We start from the raw sequence: 19640 nt of genomic DNA on the forward strand, positions 1-19640 counted from the left end.
AAAAAAACACAAAAAAAGAAAAAAAAAAAAAAAATAAAAAAAAGAGAAAAGGAATTGGTGTTTGTGGATTTAACTGGGACTAAAGTGTGGGCTATGGGAAGGGGATGCTGGGGAAGGGATGGGGGCACAGGGAAAGAATGAGTCTGAGGAGAGGAAAGGAAAGGGGCACAGAAAAGGGATGGGATGGGCTCACAGGGAAGGAGTGGGATTCAGGGGAAGGGGTGGGAGTGTGAGGGAGGAATAGGGGCACAGAGAAGGGATTGGAACATGGGAAAGGGATGGGAGCACAGGGGAGAGATGGGATCATGAGAAAAGGATGGGATTGTGGAGAAGGAGTGGGAAAAAAGGGATGGGAGCACAGGGGAGAGATGGGATCATGAGAAAAGGATGGGATTGTGGAGAAGGAGTGGGAAACAAGGGATGGTATCATGGGGAAGGGATGAGATTGAGAGGAGGGTGGGATCATGCAGAAAGGAAAGATTCATGGAGAAAGGACAGGATTGAGGGGAAGGGATGGGATGGGATGGTGGGGAAGCGTCATAGAGAATTGATGCAGCTTTGGGATAGGGCTGGGAGGGAACCACTCCCCCATCCCACTGTGGCAAAGGGATGGTGCTGTGGAGGTGGAACACAACAGGATTGTGCCTCAGGGATGGGGACATGGGACCCCATGGAGTGGCCCCCTCCAGGCACCGGTGCTGCAGCTGAGACTCAAATGAGAAGGAACCTCCCAGGGGCAGCATTTTATTTCAGCCCAAGGCAATCCCATTAATTCCATGAACACGGAAGCAGTGCCAGCACAAGTGCATCCTGCTACACCCAAACCTGGATAGACCCAGCAGAGATAGCCCAGAGGCTGCCAGGGCAGGCAGAGGGGACTGGGCACTGCTGGTCCCCCAGTCCAGGGGCTCTCTGGGTCAGTCACAGCAGCGCCTGGCCACGATTTCAGCCAGGATTTATGATGGAATTGAAGAATCCATGTAAGAATTATCCTGGTTATGGTACAGTCACCACCTGAGTCCTGACAGGTTCATTACACCAATGGGTGCACTCAGTGTCACTTCTGTCATGTCTCTGTCCTCTGTCCCGCCTTGATCCCAGGATCTGTCCATCCCCACTTGTCCCACACTGGCTGCTCCATGTACCCAAGGGTTGGCAGTCATCCCCTTCCTCATGGCCCTGCCCCCCACCTCTTGAGGGGGTTTTGCTTAAATTTGTGGGGTTTTATCCTTTATTTTTTTATCAAATAAAACATATGTCACTTACCCGGGGTAATGGCAATCACTTGGCTGTGCCCACAAGTGTGAAGGGACATCCTGTGGGACATGGCCACATCCCCCTGAATCTCCTCCATCCCTTGGAAAGATCAGTGAAACCACTGGGCTGCATCCTGTCCTGATTCCCTCTGCAGCCAGGGTGAATTCCTCCAAAAAATAGCAATTTTTGTGAAAAAGCAAATAAAAAGAGAGGCCTATGGTCCCCTCCCAGCTTCAGCAAACCCTGGTGGATGCTCTGGCCCAGCTGGAGCTGAGCTGGCCATAAAGGGGCCCTGGTGTCGTGGTTGGGTGGCGGACTCGGCAGCGATTGCTCCAAAGAACCAACGAAGGTGACGATTTTGACAAAATAAGTTTATTTCGCTTCACTTCATTTCGGCCGAAACCTCACATTTTTCTTTTTTTTTTTTTGTTTTTTTTTTAAAGTTTTTTTTGGCTGGAAAAAAAAAAACCCAACCCAAAAATCCCCCCAAACCAACCCAAAATGCAAAGAACCACATCACTCCACCCTCTGCCAGAGGCGACCGAGGGGCTCCAACTCCCCCTGGGCCATGGAGCTGGGAGAGACACTGCAGCCCCCCCCTAAAATTCCCTCTGCATCCCCCCAATCCCCAGCCACGAATTGGCCCCCAAAACCAAGCCCTTGAACCCCCCAAATCCGAGCCCTGTAGGAAACGCTCGTGGCTCTGAATGCCCGAGAGTTTTACTCAACCTTCTTAATTTTTGTTGGATTTTCTCCTCCTTTCCCGACGTTTTTTTGTGTTTTGTTTTGTTTTGTTTTGTTTTTTTAAATTAATTTATTTATAGATATATTTAAAAAAAGCAATAGTCCTTTGGTCCCTAAACTCTAAGGAATGATATGACTCTGAAACAAGTAATCCTATGTCCCTGTGCCAGTGACAAGCAGGGGAAGCGCGTGTCCCGCCACCCTGCTCCATGGGATATATATATATATACTTATTTATATATATCTTCTATAAGTCCAACATACTTAGATCCTTCTTTTTTTTTTCTTTTTTTTTCTTTTTTTTTTTTTCCCCAATGCAGGGAAAAAGGAAAAATCTTGCCGTTTTTCTTTATTTTCCAAACAAACATCCTCCAGGTGAAGCGCCCGAGGCTGGTCCCGTCCCACCGGCTTTGGTTTAAGAATCCATTTGGAGCCTCTTTTCCTCGTTTCTCCTGGGAAATCGGTAGCAGCAAATGAGTGCTTTAAAAAAAACCCAAAAAACAAAGGTAGATCGTGGCCCGGCTGCCCGGAGCCATCAGCCTTGCTCCCAGTGAGGGATCCGGTGAGTCCCGGCGAGCGGCCGGCGGCGAATCGCAGCCCCGGCGCCGCATCGCTCCCCTCCTTCCTTGTCTTCCTCTCATTCCCGTTAAACAACAAACAAGACCAGTTTGGGAAAAAATTCAAAAAGGAAAAGCTACGACCAAAACGCTCTCTTCTTTGCCGTTTTCTCCTTCACCTCCTCCTCCTCTCCTCTTCCTCCTCCGGGATGTGTTGCAAAGAAAGAGAGTTACGGGTTTGGATACTGCACTTGGGGAAGGGGAAAGTCGTCAGACACTGCGGGACGTCCGACCTGAAACAGGAGAAGGTTGTCAGCCTGCTTCTGGGGGACGGAGGGAGGGAAGGAGGGACCCAGATGCACGGGGTGGGTGGTGCCAGGCAGAGATCCTGCACACACTCGGGGATGTCCCCCGGGGCCAGGCCCCCTCACCTCTCCGCAGGCTGAGCTGGGGTCAGTAGGGTCTGTTGGCGTCTTTCGGCCGCTTTAGCTGCACTTTTAGCCTCTTCATGCCGATCTGGAAGCCATTCATGGCCTGAATGGCCGCCTGAGCACTCGTCGGGTTGTCAAAACTGACAAAACCTGGCGGGGAGGGGACACGGGCTTGTCACCACACACATCACAGGCACTGAACTCCTGTGGGATGATCCTGGTCTGGGAGTGCTGGGAGAGGGGGTCCTGGGGAACATCACAGCCCCAGATTGCAGGGGACTGGGTGACAGGTGATGGCACCTGCAGGGACACTGAGGTCTACAGGACACCGAGGTGACACGGCTGTGAGGACAGCAGCGTTAAAGAGGGTCTACAGGACACTGGAGTTGTCTGCAGGGACACTACGGGATGGGATCTGTCGGGTCACTGGGGTGACAAGGTCTGTTAAAATGATAGTGGCTGCAGGGACACTGAGGTGATGGGGTCTGCAGGGACACCAGGATGGGATGTGTGGGCCCAGAGGACATCTGGAGGCCAGGTCTGCAGGTCTCTGGGGTGATCAGGCCTCCGAAGACACCACAGTGAAAGAGTCTATGGGGACACCAAGCTGACAGGGTTTGTGGGGACACTGAGGTCTGTGAGAGGGAGATACAGATCTCTGAGCTGGGGACATTGGGAAGAGTTGGACCCCAAGCAAGGGACAGCAGGGAGACATGGACATCTGAGCTGGAGACCAGGGAGATTCCCCAAGATGAGATGTCAGATTCCCAAGCAGGGACTTCAAGGAGAGTTGGACCCTTGAGATGGAAATACTCTGAGCTGGGCTGTCAGGAAGAGCCAGACTCCTGAACTGGGAAGGCTGAGGAGAGCCAAGCCCTTGAGCTGGGATTTGGGGAGAGCCAGAATATTAGGAGAGCTGGACCTCCAGGTTGGAGATCTGAGAGAATGGGACTCTAGAGCTGGAGACTGGTGAGAGCTGGGATGTCAAGAAGAGTCAGATATTTAAAGTGGGATGCTGAAGAGAGCCAGACCCCTGAGTTGGGATACTGAGGAAGAGCCACAGCTCCAAGCTCCAGTTTTAAGGATAGCTGGAACCTTGAGCTGGGGACTGGGAAGCGCTGGAGCCCTGAGCTGGGACACCCGGGAGAGCCACACCCTGTGACTTACCAAAGCATTTACTCTGGTTGGTGGCACGGTCCACAAAGACTTTGGCAGAGATGACATTGCCAAAAGGCAAAAACATCTGCGTGAGCTCCGCATCCCCGAACTCCTGGGGCAGGTGATAAATAAACAGGTTACAGCCCTCGGGACCTGGGTGACACACAAAGGACAGCACACGTCAGCTGTGAGGTGGGGTCACCCCGAGGGGACACCGAGGAGCCACCGGCCCCACATGGGGTGACCCGCACCCCTCACCTTCTCTCTGCTGCTGTGGGATGAGGGGCGCTTGCTGGGGAAAGGCTTGGCTGATGGGAGCGTAGGCAGTGGGATATGCTGCTGGAACAGAGAAACAAGAAGCTGAGGCCGCGGCACCCGCCCCAGCCACGGAAAGGACTGGGACAGGCGTGTCCTCTGCTGCCACCTGCAGTCGAGGGGCCTCTCCTGCCCCACGGCGGCTGGCTCTGCCCTTCCCACCCTTCCCGACACACCGCGGATATGGGAACAGCTCTCCCAGGAGGGATACTGGTGAAAGCAGTAATATGGTCTCAAGGCTGAGGAAAGATGGTACTTTTGGCTGAAAAACTCCAAAGAGGTCTAAAACTTGATTTTCTGTTGCAAATCTGGATGTTGCAGTCAATGCTCCTAATTAAATGGCTGCTGGGCTTGACATATTTCCACGGGAGGCTCTGACTCTCTTTCCTTCACAGCCCATGTCCTTGGCCATCAGATTTGGTCACGTAATGGATATCCAGACTTTTGGCGTCTTGGTGTGGAGCTGGCCCTCTGTTACCTCCCAAATCTCATGCCCTCTTCTCAATACCACTGCCAGGGCTCGCCCATGGAGTTCTCTCAGCCCCATGGATATTAAAATTCACTTCGCACCATCCAAAGTTCACACGAGGGGCCATGACAGGAGCCAGTGGGGGATGAGGGGATGGTGCTTCCATCGGCATCACCACCCTGGAGCTCCTGCCAGGGCACAGCACCTGCTGCTCCCCTCACGAATCCATGCCCAAATACGCTGTCCCAGTCCAGTGTTCAACCCCAGGGTGACATTCACCTCCCAAAAATAAGTGTAAGGAGCAAAGAGGGGAGAGAGGGAAGGAGTGGGAAGCGAAGTTTGAGACCTGCATAGTGCTGCATGCCGGCGTAGGCCTGCTGGAGGGGGTCTGCCACCGTGGGGCTTTGAGCTGGGAAGAGAAGAGAAAGGAGAAGGAAGATAGAATAAGCCAGAGAAAGCCAGGGATGCATGCGCAGCTCCCACGGGAAAAGGCTCCTGGCCAAGTGCTGCCAAGGAGGGGCAGAGCTGCTCCCTGTCTGAATTCCCTCCTCCCTGCAGGGATGCCACAGGAGCCCACGGCTGGTTCATCCAGCGTGCTCCTGGGATAGGGAGCACCCCTTGAGCACCTGGCACGAGCCAAGCACGCTCCCCTAGCCCGAGGGCTGTACCTGGGTAGGGGTGGATGCCGTTGGTGTAGATGGTCTCAGAGGCAGGCTGCCCGTTCGTCTGCGGCGGCAGCGGGCTGAAGCCGTTGACCCCAATGGGGGTGGCAATGCTGGGCACCGGCGCCGTGCTGATCCCTGGAGGGGTGCTTGTACCTGCAGGAGCACGGCATCAGTGCTGTCACCACCCCGAGAGCGTCCCCCGAGGATGCCAAGTGGCAAATGAGGGGGTCCTACCTGAAGAGGGGGTGAGGGGGGCAGCCACCAGCCCGCTGACATTGAAGGCGGCCATTTGTTGCATCTGGGCGGCAGCGATGGCAGCCATGGGGTTGAGGCAGGTGCCCTGTGCAGCCGCCATCAGGGCTGCCTGCTGCTGCATGATCTGCAGGGAAGAAGGGGAGAAAGCGGACAGATAGTGAGAGGAAGAGAGGAGGAGAGAGAGGGGAGGGTAAATCAGCATCTCTGCTTTGGATGGATTCAGAGGGATAAATGCCACCTGCTGTCAGACCTGAAGACAGGAGTCTTCGTCTTAGTGATGCCAAATATGGGACCACTGAACCCTACAACCAACTGTGGGGAGGAAGCCCTGCATCTGCCCTCAAACAGGGGTACACCAGCCCTGCCAAGAATCCACACCCCCTGGCACTGGGGCTTTCATGGGCTGTGCCAAACCAGCCCCACCCCACCCACGGAGGTTCCCCAAAGCCCTCGGTCTGCATCAGATCCTACCGCTTGCGTGTAGGCCCCGTAGGCGCCAAACTGGATGGTCATGGGGTTGAAGATGCCCAGCTGCCCCGCCATCTGATGCATCCGCCGCAGGGTCCTCTCCTTATCCGTGTCTGCAAACTTCACCACCAGGCTGGACGAGGCGCCCTGAGGTGGGGGGAAGATGGGGCTGATGGTGGGACCACAGCAATGCCTCCAAACTGTTTACCCACTGTGGGTGTGGCTCGCAGTGTCCGCAGCATCCTCAACCCCGGGGACACCGCCCTGCTTGGCAGCAGCAACCAATGATCGATGTGAGGTTTAATTATAGCCAGTTTTCCTCCCCAGTGGCAGCTCCCTGACCTCTGCTTCCTTTCCCCTTCCTTGTCCACAATTCCGACCTTCAGTGTTAATTAAACTGCCCCTTTCTCCAGCATGGAGAGGATTAGCCCCATCCTCCCACCTCTGGGGCTCGGCAACCTGACAAGGAGGAACCTGGGGCGATGTGGCCAACAAATTGCCATTCTGCAGGTTTCTGATGCAATTAGACTGAGGATCAAATTAGTGGGTGATTGGATTAAGCAGGCAGCATGGGGTCAGCTGGGGCAGGGTGTGAGCCTGGCACTTACCGGCATGGTTTGGCTGCCGTGCAGGCTGTTGATGGCAGCCTGTGCCTCGGCGTGGCTGCCGTATTTCACAAAGGCACAACCTAAGGGAACAGAGGGAACACGGGACAGGTTGGATTTGGCCACTGCACATCCATGGGGTGCCCACCCGGTGCCCCAAAGCCCACCTTTGCTGGCTCCATCAGGCCCTCGGAGGATGGTGCATTCCTCAATCTGACCGAAGGGCTCAAAAAGGCGGCGGACGTCATCCTCACTCTGCTGCTTCCCCAGCATGCCCACAAAGAGCTTCCTGTCTTCTAAAAACAAAACCAAGCCCATCAGAGAGTGGGAGGTCACTCACCATCCCAACCCCTCATCACAAATGGTGCACGGAGGGGAAGGAGCCAAGTGACATCCCACGGAGAAGGTGCCGGGCTTATCATTTCCGTCCTACAGAACACTCAGGGTGGGAAAACCTCTCCTGTGGGGTAATTGCTGAGGGGTGAATCCTGGAAGAGCCATTGCTTTAGGAGGTGGAGCTGGGGCTTTTCCCAGGGGTGGGGGGGCTGGCTCCCCCAGCACTGGGGCGGGATGCGGTGGAACAAAGAGAACCCACAAACCAGAAGTGATCACCCTCATGTGATCGACTCGCAGAACAACCCGCAGCCTCCAGGCGTGCCCAGGGGACATCAATAACCCAAACACAAGAGAAGGGATAGTAAATAATGAGAATTTCATGATTATTACCAGCATCTGTCTTGCGCGGCCGCGCGCTCCCGCCGCACGCTAATGGCATTTGACAAAGAAAATAAGGTGCCCTGTCAAGAGCGTTGCCGGGGAAATAAATAAATAATGGCAGGAGACGATGAACGCCTCGCCTGTTAAGGTACCAGGAAAATTAGTTAGGGGAATAGGGCCCGTGTGTTGTCTAGTTAAACATAAACCACCTCCCAGGGGGAGTGGGCTGGGCAGCCCAGCGTTGCCTCCTGGGTGAGGGGACTGGAGACGGGAGCCCCAGCTCACCCATCGATTTTTAATCCTTCACCAATTACGCTCGGTAAGTGGGTAATTTATTTGCCAGGTCCCTCTGGGATGTGCTGGGACCAGCTCCCGGTGTGTTTAATAACAGGGTTTGGATGGGGGAGGATCTAGCCCAGCCATCCTGCCAAGTGCAGGCGGCCCCACGGGAGGAGCATCCTGCACGTCCGATAGCGCCTGCCTGCCCGGCAACACAACAGATGTGGGATTTTGATACAACTCCTGCGATTTTGCCCAAATGATCACCTCAGCCTGGCAATGCCACAGCCTGATGAGTGGGCAAATGCTGACAAAGAATTAGGGGAGCTGGTAGTTTGAGAGGGGCTTGGGCCACATGGAGCCAGCTCCTGCCCCAGGGTCCCCACAGGCAGCTCTGGGGAGGGGATTGCATTGTTTGGTAAATGAAGGTGGTGAGGGAGAGCAGCTGGCTGGTGCTCTGGCCTGCAGGACATTGGGATGCTCATGGTATAATGTCTGGACATTCTAAGGATGACATCAGGATCTTCCCCCCAGCTGACCAGACAGGGAGACAGATGGCATTTGCTCTTCATCCAGGTTTGGATGCCACCAGCTCCTTCCCTGAATTTCTCAGTAAACCAACCTTCCCAGAGCAGCCCTCGCAATGCCACCATGTTCCCCATCACCCCCTGGGTGACCCTGTGCCCCTCTGCCTGTACCAGGCATCCAGAGAACTGGGGACCTACCTCCTCGGCCCTCGCTGTCGGCCGGCTTCACCTGGATGGGGCGGTTCATCTGCAACACAAGCGAGAGCAGGTGGTCAGTGTGGTGGCCCTTGAACCCTTTTAATGGGGAACAGAAGGATTTGGCCAATGACTGGCACCGGGAGCTGGGGAAAAGGGGAGGGACCTGCATGAACAGATCTCGTGGCCACAAGGATCCAGGGATGCCATGTGCAAAGGGCAATGCTCCGGGCCCTGGCTATGGGCACCCGGTGCTGCAGGCGCCCGCGGGGCTGCCGGTGCCAGGCTTGGCCGCCTGCCTGCTTTCCTCGACTGCAAAGGACTGCAGAGGCAGCAGCAGCACCCCGCCGGCCCCGGCCCCTCTGGCACCATTGCCCTCCTTTTCCCAAACCTCACCCAAATTTGGCCTCCTCCTTGTCACCGCTGTGTGCACCCATGAGCGTGACACCCGTGTGCAGCAGGACACGCTGGGCTGGCAGGCACATCCCTGGCCTGCTGCCCCATGGAGCCGTTTCTCCTTCTCTCTCCCCCTCCTTTTTCCCCTCTTTTAGGCGAAAAATGCTACAATTATGGCCGTTTCCATGGCAACAAGCGTGCTTCCCCCACGATGCTGCAGAGCCCGAGCCATGTGCTCGATGGGGTCGCCACGGCAACGGCAAGATGTCACACATGACGGCGCGGGGGTGTGCACACGAACACGCCTTGAGCACACACGGGGACAGTCACCCCCACGTGCGTGTGCACCCCCATCCCAGGTGCTCCCCACTGCACCCCCTGGAAGGGGTCCCTAAATTTTGGGGCTGGATGGGGGCAGAGCCAGTCCCCCCACATCAGGGTGAGGAAGAGGATGTGTAAGAGAGAAGAGGAGGGAGGTTTCCACAGCAACCGCCTCGTCTCCAGGGAAACGTGGAGAGAAATGTCAGCGCAGAGCTGGGGACGGTCCAGGGAATGGATTGAGTCCCCAGGAGTCATGGGGTGGCATAGGGTGGCACTGAGGGACACCTCACAGTGTCACCCATTATGTCACCAGTCCCCCAAAATCCACCTTGTGCCAGGGCAGGATTTGGCTCACCCCAAACTCAGGAGGCTGTGGCAACACCGAGACCCTAAACCCAGAACCCTGCTGTCCCTCACATCCCTGTCACGGCTGGGAGGAGGAAACCCCATTTGGGGGGGGGCCTGCCCCCCTCTACTGACCTGCCAGCCCCATTTACCAGCACGATGGCCTTTGATGGAATAAATTACCCATACAGCCCACTGCTGTATGCTTAATGTAATAAACCCAGTGAGGATGATTTAGAATAACATTTACGGAGCCGCAGAGTGTCATTTTGATGTGTCTCCCGTCTCCACTCGCCGGTTATTAAACTGTATTGATTCCCCGGGAGCGGCTGATGTTTATAAATGTCAGGCCTCGGGGACCAGCTAACCTACCCCAGGGCTGCCACACTGCACCGAGGAGAAATTGTCCTGGCCTCTAGACATTCCCAGAAGGGGGTTTTGGCAGCCCTGACATCACCACGTGCCCACCACAGGGTCCTCAGTGATCCCCTGTGGCAGCCAGACCTCCTGGTTGTCCCCACAGCACCCCTGCACCATGTCCACACAGCCCTCTATCCATCCTCCCACACCAAACAGCCACTCAGGCATTTCCCCCTGCTCCTGACACCCACCTGCCTACCCTGCAACACCCATCCATCCATTAATCCATCCTGGACACCCACACAATCACCCACACACCCATCTTCCAGCCATACTCCAACATCCATTCCCATAGCATCCATCCAATCCATATCCCCAACACCCATCCTCACAACACCCATCCTCACAACACCCATTCGTTCCCATAGCATCCATCTATGTCACCAACACCCAGCCATCCCCTCCCAAATACCCATCCATCCCCATTGTATCCACCCATATCCCCAACATCCATCCCCACACACCCATCCATTCCCATAGCATCTATCTATATTGCCAAGACCTTCCATCCACCCCTCCAAAACCCATCCATCCCCTCAACACCCATCCATATCCCCAACACCAATCCAACTCTGTACTACCCTTACATCTGCGCATCCATCTCCCATCTTGCCACCATCTGCCTTTCTGTCCCCACAGCATCCATCCATCCATCCATCCATCCATCCATCCCCAGCTCCCAGACATCTCCCATATACCAAGGATATAGCAACACCCTGTTTGGGGTGTTACAGCACCCACTATCACCAACAGTCCACAAAGCCCCAGCTATCCCATGGCCAAACCACTGGTGTTTCACAGCACAGGGGGTCACCAGCAGTTGCTAAACCACCTCCTGATTGCTCAGGCACTGTTCCCCACCCAAATTTGGAGCCCCTCAGGAGTCTGGGTACCAGGGAGAGCCAGCCCATAAAATCACTGCTGGGGGATGTGCCCATTGGGACAGAGTCACTTCTGACCTTTGTTCCTTCCTTGGCATCACACTTCTCCTTGTCCTCACAACCAACAGCCAGAAGATCCAGCAGGCCATCATGCACCCAAATGGTGCAGGTGACACTGGAGCAGCAAGTCCCCATGGGAGCCTGGTGTCCATGCCACCCCAGGCAGAGAGGAACTGAGGTACTGGCAGTCACTCATCACAGGAACAGCTTGACAGAGCCCTGGGGGTAACCCACAGCGAGGCCACACAACCAGCCTGGGGACAGCCACACCACTGCACAACCCTGCATGTGCGTGACCACCCTGGCACACCCTGCACGTGCCCGCACACCTCTAAACACAACCACGGACCCCCAGCACCCCAATCCCCCCAGCAGAGCCATAGAGCTCCGGAGCCACACACCCGTGCCCACGCAGCGCTGCGCACACCGCACGTCTGTCCCAGCACCGCTGCGCACCCACGTGTGGCCGTGCACCACCGCACACAGCCCCACAGGCACTGCACAACCCCAGTCTGCACGCCACTGAACACCCACAGAACCTCCCCTGCTGCTATGGGTCACACACAGCCACGGGGCACACACCCTGGGACGTACAGCCAGCACTGGGGACACCATGCCCCTTGCCTCAGTTTCCCCGTTGTAGCAGCAGGGCCCGCCAGGAGCCCTCTGTGGGCACACGGACAGCTTGGGTGGGCTCAGGGCAACCCCAGCAGCACCCACATCCCATCCTGAGGGCCACCGTGCACACCTGAGCCCAGCACAACACCTGCACACACCTGCACTCCCTGTCATACCCCGTGTGCTGTGCCCACACACCCCCACTGCTGCCACTCCTCCAGCCCATGTGCACCCACACCCTGTCACCATCACTGGGGCAAAGACACCCTAAGCTCCTCTTCCCACTCACGCAGACACCCACGTGCTTGCACACACTGGGGGGTCAAAGCCGTACCCCTGCCAATACCTGTGGGTGCAGCACCCCCCGAGCGCTGCCCCTTGCACACCTGCATCACACACACACACAAACACGCGGTGAAAAAATACACCCTCCAGCCAACACACACACCAAACCCATCCCCGGGGGCAGATACACCTCCTCACCATCATCCTCCATCCCTCCCTGCAAACACACCCCCCACACAGCATTCCTGGGTGCCAGAACACCCTCCTCACCGACAACCACACCACACACAGCCTCCCTGGGTCCACATACATCACCAACACCCCTCTGCCGACAGCCTCCACTTCCCTGGGTGCAGATACACCCTCTCAGCCACACACACACAGAGCCCCCATCCCCGAGTGCAAATACACCCTCATCACCAACAATCACCTCATCACCCAACACATTCACCCCATGCCTGGGTGCAGATACACCCTGCACAGTAACCCTCCCACCCACACACCCCATCTGTGGGTGCAGATACATCCCCTCACCAACACCCCTCTAACCCCATTCTTCTGTGCAAATACACCCTCCTCACCAACACTCCTCCATCCCCAACACCCATCCCTGGGAGCAGATACACCCTGTCACCAACACCCCCAATCCTCATCGCTGCGTGCAGATACACCCTGCAACACCCACACCCGCCCACCCCATCCTTGGGAGCAGATACACCTCCCCACCTACACCCCTCCATCCTCATCCCTGTGTGCAGATAAACCCTGCAACACGCCCACTCACACACCCCAACCCTGTATGCACATTCACCCGGCTCATCAACACCTCTCCATCCCCGTCCCTGTGTGCAAATACACCCTAATCACCAACACTGCTCCATCCCCATCCTATGCCTGGCAGCAGATACACTCCCTCACCAACACTGCTCCATCCTCATTCCCATCCCCGGGTTCAGATACACTCCATCACCAACACCCACACTCACACCCACCATCCCCGTGTGCAATTACACCCTGATCACAAACACTGCTGTATCCCCAGCCCATCCCTGGGAGCAGATGCATCCCCTCACCAACACCCCTCCGTCCTCATCCCTGTGTGCAGGCAGATACGCCCTGCTCACCATCAATACCCCTCCATGCCCATCGCCGGGAGCAAGGATCCACACCCTCGCCATCACCCCCACTCCCCACGCAGCATCCCCGGGAGCAGATACACCCCTTCGCCATCACCCGCACCCCTCCTACAGCCCCCCCGGTGCAGCCCCCCCACCCCGGCGCTAGCCGAGGCTGCCGGGCGGTGCCGGGCCGTGCCGGGCCGGGCGGAGGCGGCGGCAGACAAAGGCGGGGCCCTACCTCGATGCAGAGGATCTTGGACCCGGCGGGCACCCACAGCACGGGCGGCCGCGGCCCCGGCGCCGGCACCTGCGGCAGCTGCATGGCCGGACCGGCCGGACCGCCGGCTCCACCGAGGCGGTTCGGCTGAGCTCGGCTGCACTCGGCTCCACCCGAGGCGGCTCGGCCGGACTCGGCTTAGCTCGGCTCCACTCGGCAAGGCCGGGCTCGGCTGGGCTGGGTTCGGCTAGGCTCGGCTGGGTTCGGTTCGGCTCGGCTGAATTCGGCTGGGATCGCGCAGCGCCGCGCGGGGGGCGGGGCACAGGGCGGGGCGGCCGCAGCCCCGCCGAGCCGGGCCGGGGGCGGGGCCTCGTTTGGGACACGCCCACCATAGTCTGGACACGCCCCCGGTCCCCGGACACGACGGGGGCGGGGCCTGGCTGGGGAAGGGGGGCGAGGGTGGGAACACGGGGGGTGCGCAGGTACAGGGGGTCAGCAGGCACAGGGGGTATGGGCAGGGACAGGTGTGAGGTGTGAGCACAGGTAGATGGGTGTGAGCAGGTACAGGGGGTGAGCACAGGTACAGGTGTGTAAATACACATATAGAGGGATGCGTAGATACAAGGGGTGAGCGCAGGGACAGGTGGTATGAGCAGGTACAGGGTATGTGAGCACAGGTATAGGTGTGTGAGTACTGGTACAAGGGGTATGAACAGGTACAGGGGGTGAGCACATGTACAGGAGGGATGCAGAAGTATAGAGGGTTGTGCACAGGCAGAGGGGTTGTACTTAAACACACACAGGTGTGCTTGCATACACAAGCAGAGAGGTTGTACAGACAGAGGTGCGTTCACAGGCACTCCTAGGTGTGTACCCAAGCATACACAAGTGCATACAAATGGGTGTGCATAAGCACAGACGGGGTGCTCAGGCACAGACAAGTGAGCACATGCAGGTGTGAGCATCTGCATGGGCACAGGGGTGTGAGCACAAGCACACAGTCCCCTGCGCCACCGTGTGCACGCACACACAGAGGGGTAGACACAGCCATGGGCCCCTGTGGGGTGCGTGCTCACACGTTCATGCACACACATGCTCACACACACACACCCCCACGGCCCAAGCTAGTGCCATGGCAGCAGCCATACACACACGTGTGTGCCTGATGAGAACCCTCAGGGAGGGCCTGGCCTCGGCCTCCTTTAGGCTGCCAAGGTGGGCTGTTAACTCTTGAACCTACTGGAGCATGGCCCCGCTGGTGAGAGCACGGCTCAGGAAGCCACATCCCCGCAAACCTCATCCCCCTCTGTCAGCTCCACATACACAGAGCAGGGATTGATATTCATGGGCCCCAGCTCTTTCCCCAGCCAACCCGCGGGCCTATTGATTTTTATTTAGGCGAATAATTAAATATTTATTTTCACTTTGTTAAGCTCGGGAGGTCGGAGCCCACAGAAAGCGCAACAGCACGCGGGCGGCTGGAAAATCGATGCCTCGGTTTGCGGCCGCTGGAAGTGGCTCCTGCGCCTCGGGGAGGTGTCACCAGCCCCCACCCTGGCTCACCCCAATCCCCCAGTGTCACTGAAGGCTTCCATGCCTTTGGGGAGGTGTCACCAGGTGCTGCTCCAGCTCAACTCGACCACCTCAGTGTCACTTAATACTTCCCATGCTTCAGGGAGGTGTCACCAGCCCCTGCCCCAACCCACCCCAACCCCCTGGTGTCACTTACCCCTGGCAGCGTCTTCTGCTCATGCAGGGCACTCTGTGCCTTCAGAGCGGAGTCACGGGCGCAGTAGGTGAGGAAGGCACAGCCTGTAGAGACAGGGAGATGGCATCAGTGCCTGGCCTGGTATTGCCACAGCACCCTGAGCACACAGGGAGCTGGTGGCACAGCTGATGTGGCTCTGTGGTGTCTCAGCATCCTGGCATCCAGCACAGTGATACCCAGCACCCCAACAGCCTGGTACTGTGGCATCCAGCACCCCAGCACCATGGCACTTGATACCTTGGCATCCAGAACCCTGGTCCTGTGACATCTGGCATCCCAGCACTCTGGCACCCTGGCACGCTGGCATCCAGAACCCCAGCAACCTTGCATGGTGGCATTCAGCACCTCAGCACCATGGCATTGAGCATCCCAGCACCCTGATATCCTGGCATCCTGTTATTCAGCATTCTGGCACCCAGGCAGTCTGTAACGTGGGATCTGGCACCCTGGCACAGTGGCATCCATCACCTCAACACCATGGCATCCAGCAGCAAGCACCCTGACGATCTGGCACCATGGCTTCCAGCACCCTGGCACTGTGGCATCCACCATCCCGTCACACTGACATCCTGGCCCCATGGCATCCAGCATCTTGGTACCCTGGTACTCTACACCCAGATGAGCACACACAGGGTCACAGTTCACCTCCAGAACAGGGCAGGAGATGGAGCAGTGGGATGAAGGAAGGAGCCAGGGAGGAGCAGGCAGCACAGGGGCAGTGGCGCTCTGGCCCCAGCCCTGTGGAAAGCCACGGCCCAAGTCCTCCAGGAAGCAGATCTCCGGGCGTCAAGGCCGTGCACCCTGTCTTGCCACCACGCTTCTCCCAGCCTTAAGCACCCTCCTTGGGATGAGATTCATGTGGCGAAGACGCTCCGGATCCTTCGACATCATGGCGCTTTGGAAATCGGGAATACGCCTGGGGTGAGGTTTTCCCACGCTGACTCACGCTGCCGAGCCACTTGCTCGCACAGAGCTGGCGGCAACGAGTGAGCCCTGGGGACAGGGTCCGGTCCTCTTCCCTCCGTCTCTCCTGAAGCATTCCTGGTGCCTGTGCCACTGCTGCATCGCTCCCTCCCTGAGGGCTCCCCCCCAATTTGCTGGGGTCACATCCAAAAGCATCTGAAAGTGATATTAAAACAGCAGCAAAACAGTTTCCCTTCAACAAAGTAAATATTTAATGAATAAAATTGACATTGATGCATTTTTAATATTGGCACAATTAAATCCGCCAGCTGATTAAGTATTAATAACTCTTAATAAGTACAATCAGCGTGCCTGGGAGAAGAGGGAGCATGGCGGCAGGGTGGGGGATGCCGTGGGATGGGGTCCCTTGCCCACCTTGGGGTGCTGGGGACATCTGCCCTCACGGCAAGCCAGGAGAGATCCCCCTGGATCAATACTCTCCCGCTGCAGGTGGGAAGGGGAGATCAGCACAGCAGCTCGCCTCAGTCCCGGTGCCATTTCCAGTGTTTACCATCTGTAATCATGTTGGCTTCCTGCTCTCTGCTCTTCTTTCTCTTTTTTTTCCCCTGTTTTTCCTGCAGGCGACAATGTAGACGGTGCCTGGGCATTCTGGAGAAGTTCGGAGGGCTGGCGCAGGAGTGGTTCTGCTCTGGAGGCTCGCCGGGAGGGAGGATGTCGTTCAAATTAGAGGAGCGTCCGCAATTAAATCACGCGGCTGGGCCGCAGACATTGAAGCCCGCGCTGGAGGAAGCGCTGAGGGGGCCTGGAAGGGTGCAAATCCCATTGATCCAGGCACACAAGCAGCTTCAGAGACACCTGGAGAAATGTCGGAGGCCGCAGTGCCAAAAATGACAGAGTCCAGGCGGCTGCCCCATAGCCGAAGGGCATCAACAAGGCAGCAACCTCAAACGCCGAGTTTTGCCTTCCCAGGAAAGTCCCAGCGAAGCAGGTGCTGGCTGTGGCATGGGGGTCTGGTGACAGCGTGTGGCTCTTGTCTGGGTGACATCTGGAGTGCCTTTACCCTGCTCTGGCACTGCACACCCCAGCTCTTGGGTGGGGGGTTCCGTGGAGACCTCGGCAGTGCCTCAGTGACCCCCTCGGTGCGTCACTGCTCCAAGCATCCGTGCTCTGCATGCTGTGCCACAGTGCCACAGCACCTGGGACACAGTGCAGGCATGGTGTGACCCCATCCACGGTGGGTGCCTGTATCCCAGGGGCGCTCCGACTCCAGGGCTGCACAAAACTCAATGTGGGTGTGCTGATGCCAGACAGGTGCCCCCAAAACAGGCAGATATTCTAAAATCCATTGCAGTGATCGCTGCCCTGTGATGCTCTGATACCAGAGGTGCCCCCAAGCCAGACAGCAGCATCCTGACCCCCAGTGGGTGCTCCCCTCTTCCTCAGGGGTACCCCAATCTTAGGAGGGGCCATATATCCAAACGCTCCATACTGGGGTCTTCCCAGCTCAGGGTGTTCTACCTCAAGGTTGCCTCCAACTTAGGGGTACCTTCACCCCAGGGGTTTCCCCTCTTTGGGGTGCCCCGTACTTTTGGGTAGCCTCCAGGTGAAGGCTATCTCCACCTCAGGTATAACTCAACTGAAGGGTGCCCCATATTTGGGTACCCCACCTCAGGGTGTCCCACCTTAGGGGTACCTCCATTTCAGGGATACATCACCTCATGGCTACCCCCATCTCAGAGGTGCCCCACACCAGTGTCTCCAACCCCAGGCATACTTCCAGATCATGGTGCCTCCTCTCAAAGCATCCCATCTATACCTCGGGGTGCTCCACTTCAGGTTATCCCAGCTCATGGGTGCCTCCACCCCAGGAATGTCCCACCTTAGAGGCACCCCTGTCTTGAGATGCTCCATCTCAGGATGTCCCACATGAGGGGTACCCTCATCTCAGGGCATCTCATCTCAGTGGTGGCCCACACTCAGGTACCAACCTCAGGTTGTCCCATCTGATGCAGAACCTCATTTCAGGGGTGCCTCCACTTCAGGGATATCCTGTCTCAGGCTGTGCCATATCAGGGGTGCCTCACATTTGGGTGCCTTTGCCTCAGGGTGTCCCACTTCAGGGGCGTCTTCACCCCAGGGGTCCCCCTCTATGCCAGGGTGCTCCGTCTCAGTTTATCCCACCACAGGGGTACCACAACTGAGGGGTCCCCACCCTCTGGGCATCCCACCTCAGGGAGCCCCATCTGAGCAGTATACCTTTGTCAGGATGATCCATCTCAGGCTGTCCCACTTGAGGGGTACCTCACCTCAGGGGTATCCCACCTGAGGGACAGGACCCCTCACCTGAGAGGTTCCCCCCACCTCAGTTTGTCCTGCATCATGGGTGCCCCATCTCAGTGATGTCCCACCTGAGGGGTCCCCCTCTCAGAATACTCCACCTCAGGGTGTCCCGCCTGAGCAGCACCTCACTGAGGGTCCCCCCCACCCCAGGGTGTCCCACCAGAGCAGCACCTCACGGAGGCTCCCCCTCACTCCAGGGTGTCCCACCTGAGCAGCACCTCACTGAGGGCCCCCCCCCCCACCTCAGAGTGTCCCGCCTGAGCAGCACCTCACTGAGGGTCCCCCCCACCCCAGGGTGTCCCACCAGAGCGGTACCTCACTGGGGATACTGAGGGTCCCCCCCACCCCAGGGTGTCCCACCTCACCTCAGGACAGCCCCACACCTGGGTGTCCCATGTCAGGGCGTCCCACCCGGGGTGTCCCCCGGCCCGCCGCCCCCGCACCTTTGTGCATGCCAGTGAAGCGATCCTTGAGCACGGTGAGCTCGTAGATGCGGCCGAACTCCTCGAAGAGCGGCTTGAGGTCGCTCTCCTCCAGGTTGCGCGGAATCTGCCCCACGAACAGCTTGATGGCGTCGTGGTCCTTCATGGCGATGGCGCCGGGCGGGCGGCTCAGCCCGTTCACCCGGCCGCTGTTCGCGGTGCTGAACGCCGCCCCCGCCGCCTCGCCCGCCGCCGCCGCCGCCATGGCCCGTTCCGCGCCCCGCCCCGCCCGACCGGCACCGCTCGGCACCGCCCGGCACCGCTCGGCACCGCTCGGCACCGCTCGGCTCGCCTCGGCACCGCTCGGCACCGCCCCGCTCGGCACCTCTCGGCTCGGCTCGGCCCGCGCCCGCCAGCGGGCCCGTGACGTCAGCCGGACGGCCCCGCCCAGGGGCGCTGTATTAGCATAATGAGGGGGCGGTGGCCAATCAGAACCGGGGGCGGAAAGAGGGGCGGGGCGCATCCCGGCTCCGCCCACTGCTGCGCCCTGCCGGGCTGACCCCGAGCCCCCCCGCCCCGTCACCCTCCCGCCTCCATCGCCCCCGGTGTCTCCCCATTCGGCCCCCGTCACCCCCACCATCCCCATCACCCTCCATCAGCCCCCGTCATTGCCATCACCCCCCCCGCCCCACCAGCAGAATCCTTATCGCCCCCATCACCTCCCGGCATCCCCGCCACCCCTATCATTCCCATTACCCCTATCACCACCATCACCCCCACCACCAACATCATCCTCCTCATCCTCCATTACCTCCCATCACCTCCATCACCGTCCACCACAATCTCCTTCATGCCCATCACCTCCCTTCACCCCCATCATCCC

The 19640-nt window shown here is 58.1% G+C and overlaps 1 protein-coding gene across 4 annotated transcripts; it reads right to left on the bottom strand.

Annotated features, from left to right (window-relative positions):
• Positions 1 to 1545: 1545 nt before the first annotated feature.
• Positions 1546 to 19022, bottom strand: CELF6 (CUGBP Elav-like family member 6). Of its 4 annotated transcripts, XM_066328670.1 has the most exons (13): positions 18779 to 19022; positions 15033 to 15115; positions 8646 to 8694; positions 7092 to 7220; positions 6928 to 7007; positions 6323 to 6466; positions 5831 to 5975; positions 5600 to 5749; positions 5278 to 5340; positions 4406 to 4486; positions 4157 to 4300; positions 2990 to 3139; positions 1546 to 2851 (listed from the first exon to the last, which is right to left on the bottom strand). In XM_066328670.1, the coding sequence occupies exons 1-12, from the start codon at positions 19020 to 19022 to the stop codon at positions 3012 to 3014; spliced, it is 1440 nt and encodes a 479-aa protein (XP_066184767.1). In that variant the 3' UTR covers positions 1546 to 2851; positions 2990 to 3011. The 4 variants fall into 4 exon arrangements, with proteins under 4 accessions (XP_066184767.1, XP_066184765.1, XP_066184764.1 ...); XM_066328668.1 differs by lacking the exons at positions 15033 to 15115; positions 18779 to 19022 and adding an exon at positions 13325 to 13615 and having other exon boundaries at positions 1547 to 2851; positions 4406 to 4483; XM_066328667.1 differs by lacking the exons at positions 15033 to 15115; positions 18779 to 19022 and adding an exon at positions 13325 to 13615 and having other exon boundaries at positions 1547 to 2851.
• Positions 19023 to 19640: the final 618 nt, after the last annotated feature.

The sequence above is a fragment of the Sylvia atricapilla genome, chromosome 13 (assembly GCF_009819655.1).
Source record: "Sylvia atricapilla isolate bSylAtr1 chromosome 13, bSylAtr1.pri, whole genome shotgun sequence".
NCBI lineage: Eukaryota > Metazoa > Chordata > Aves > Passeriformes > Sylviidae > Sylvia > Sylvia atricapilla.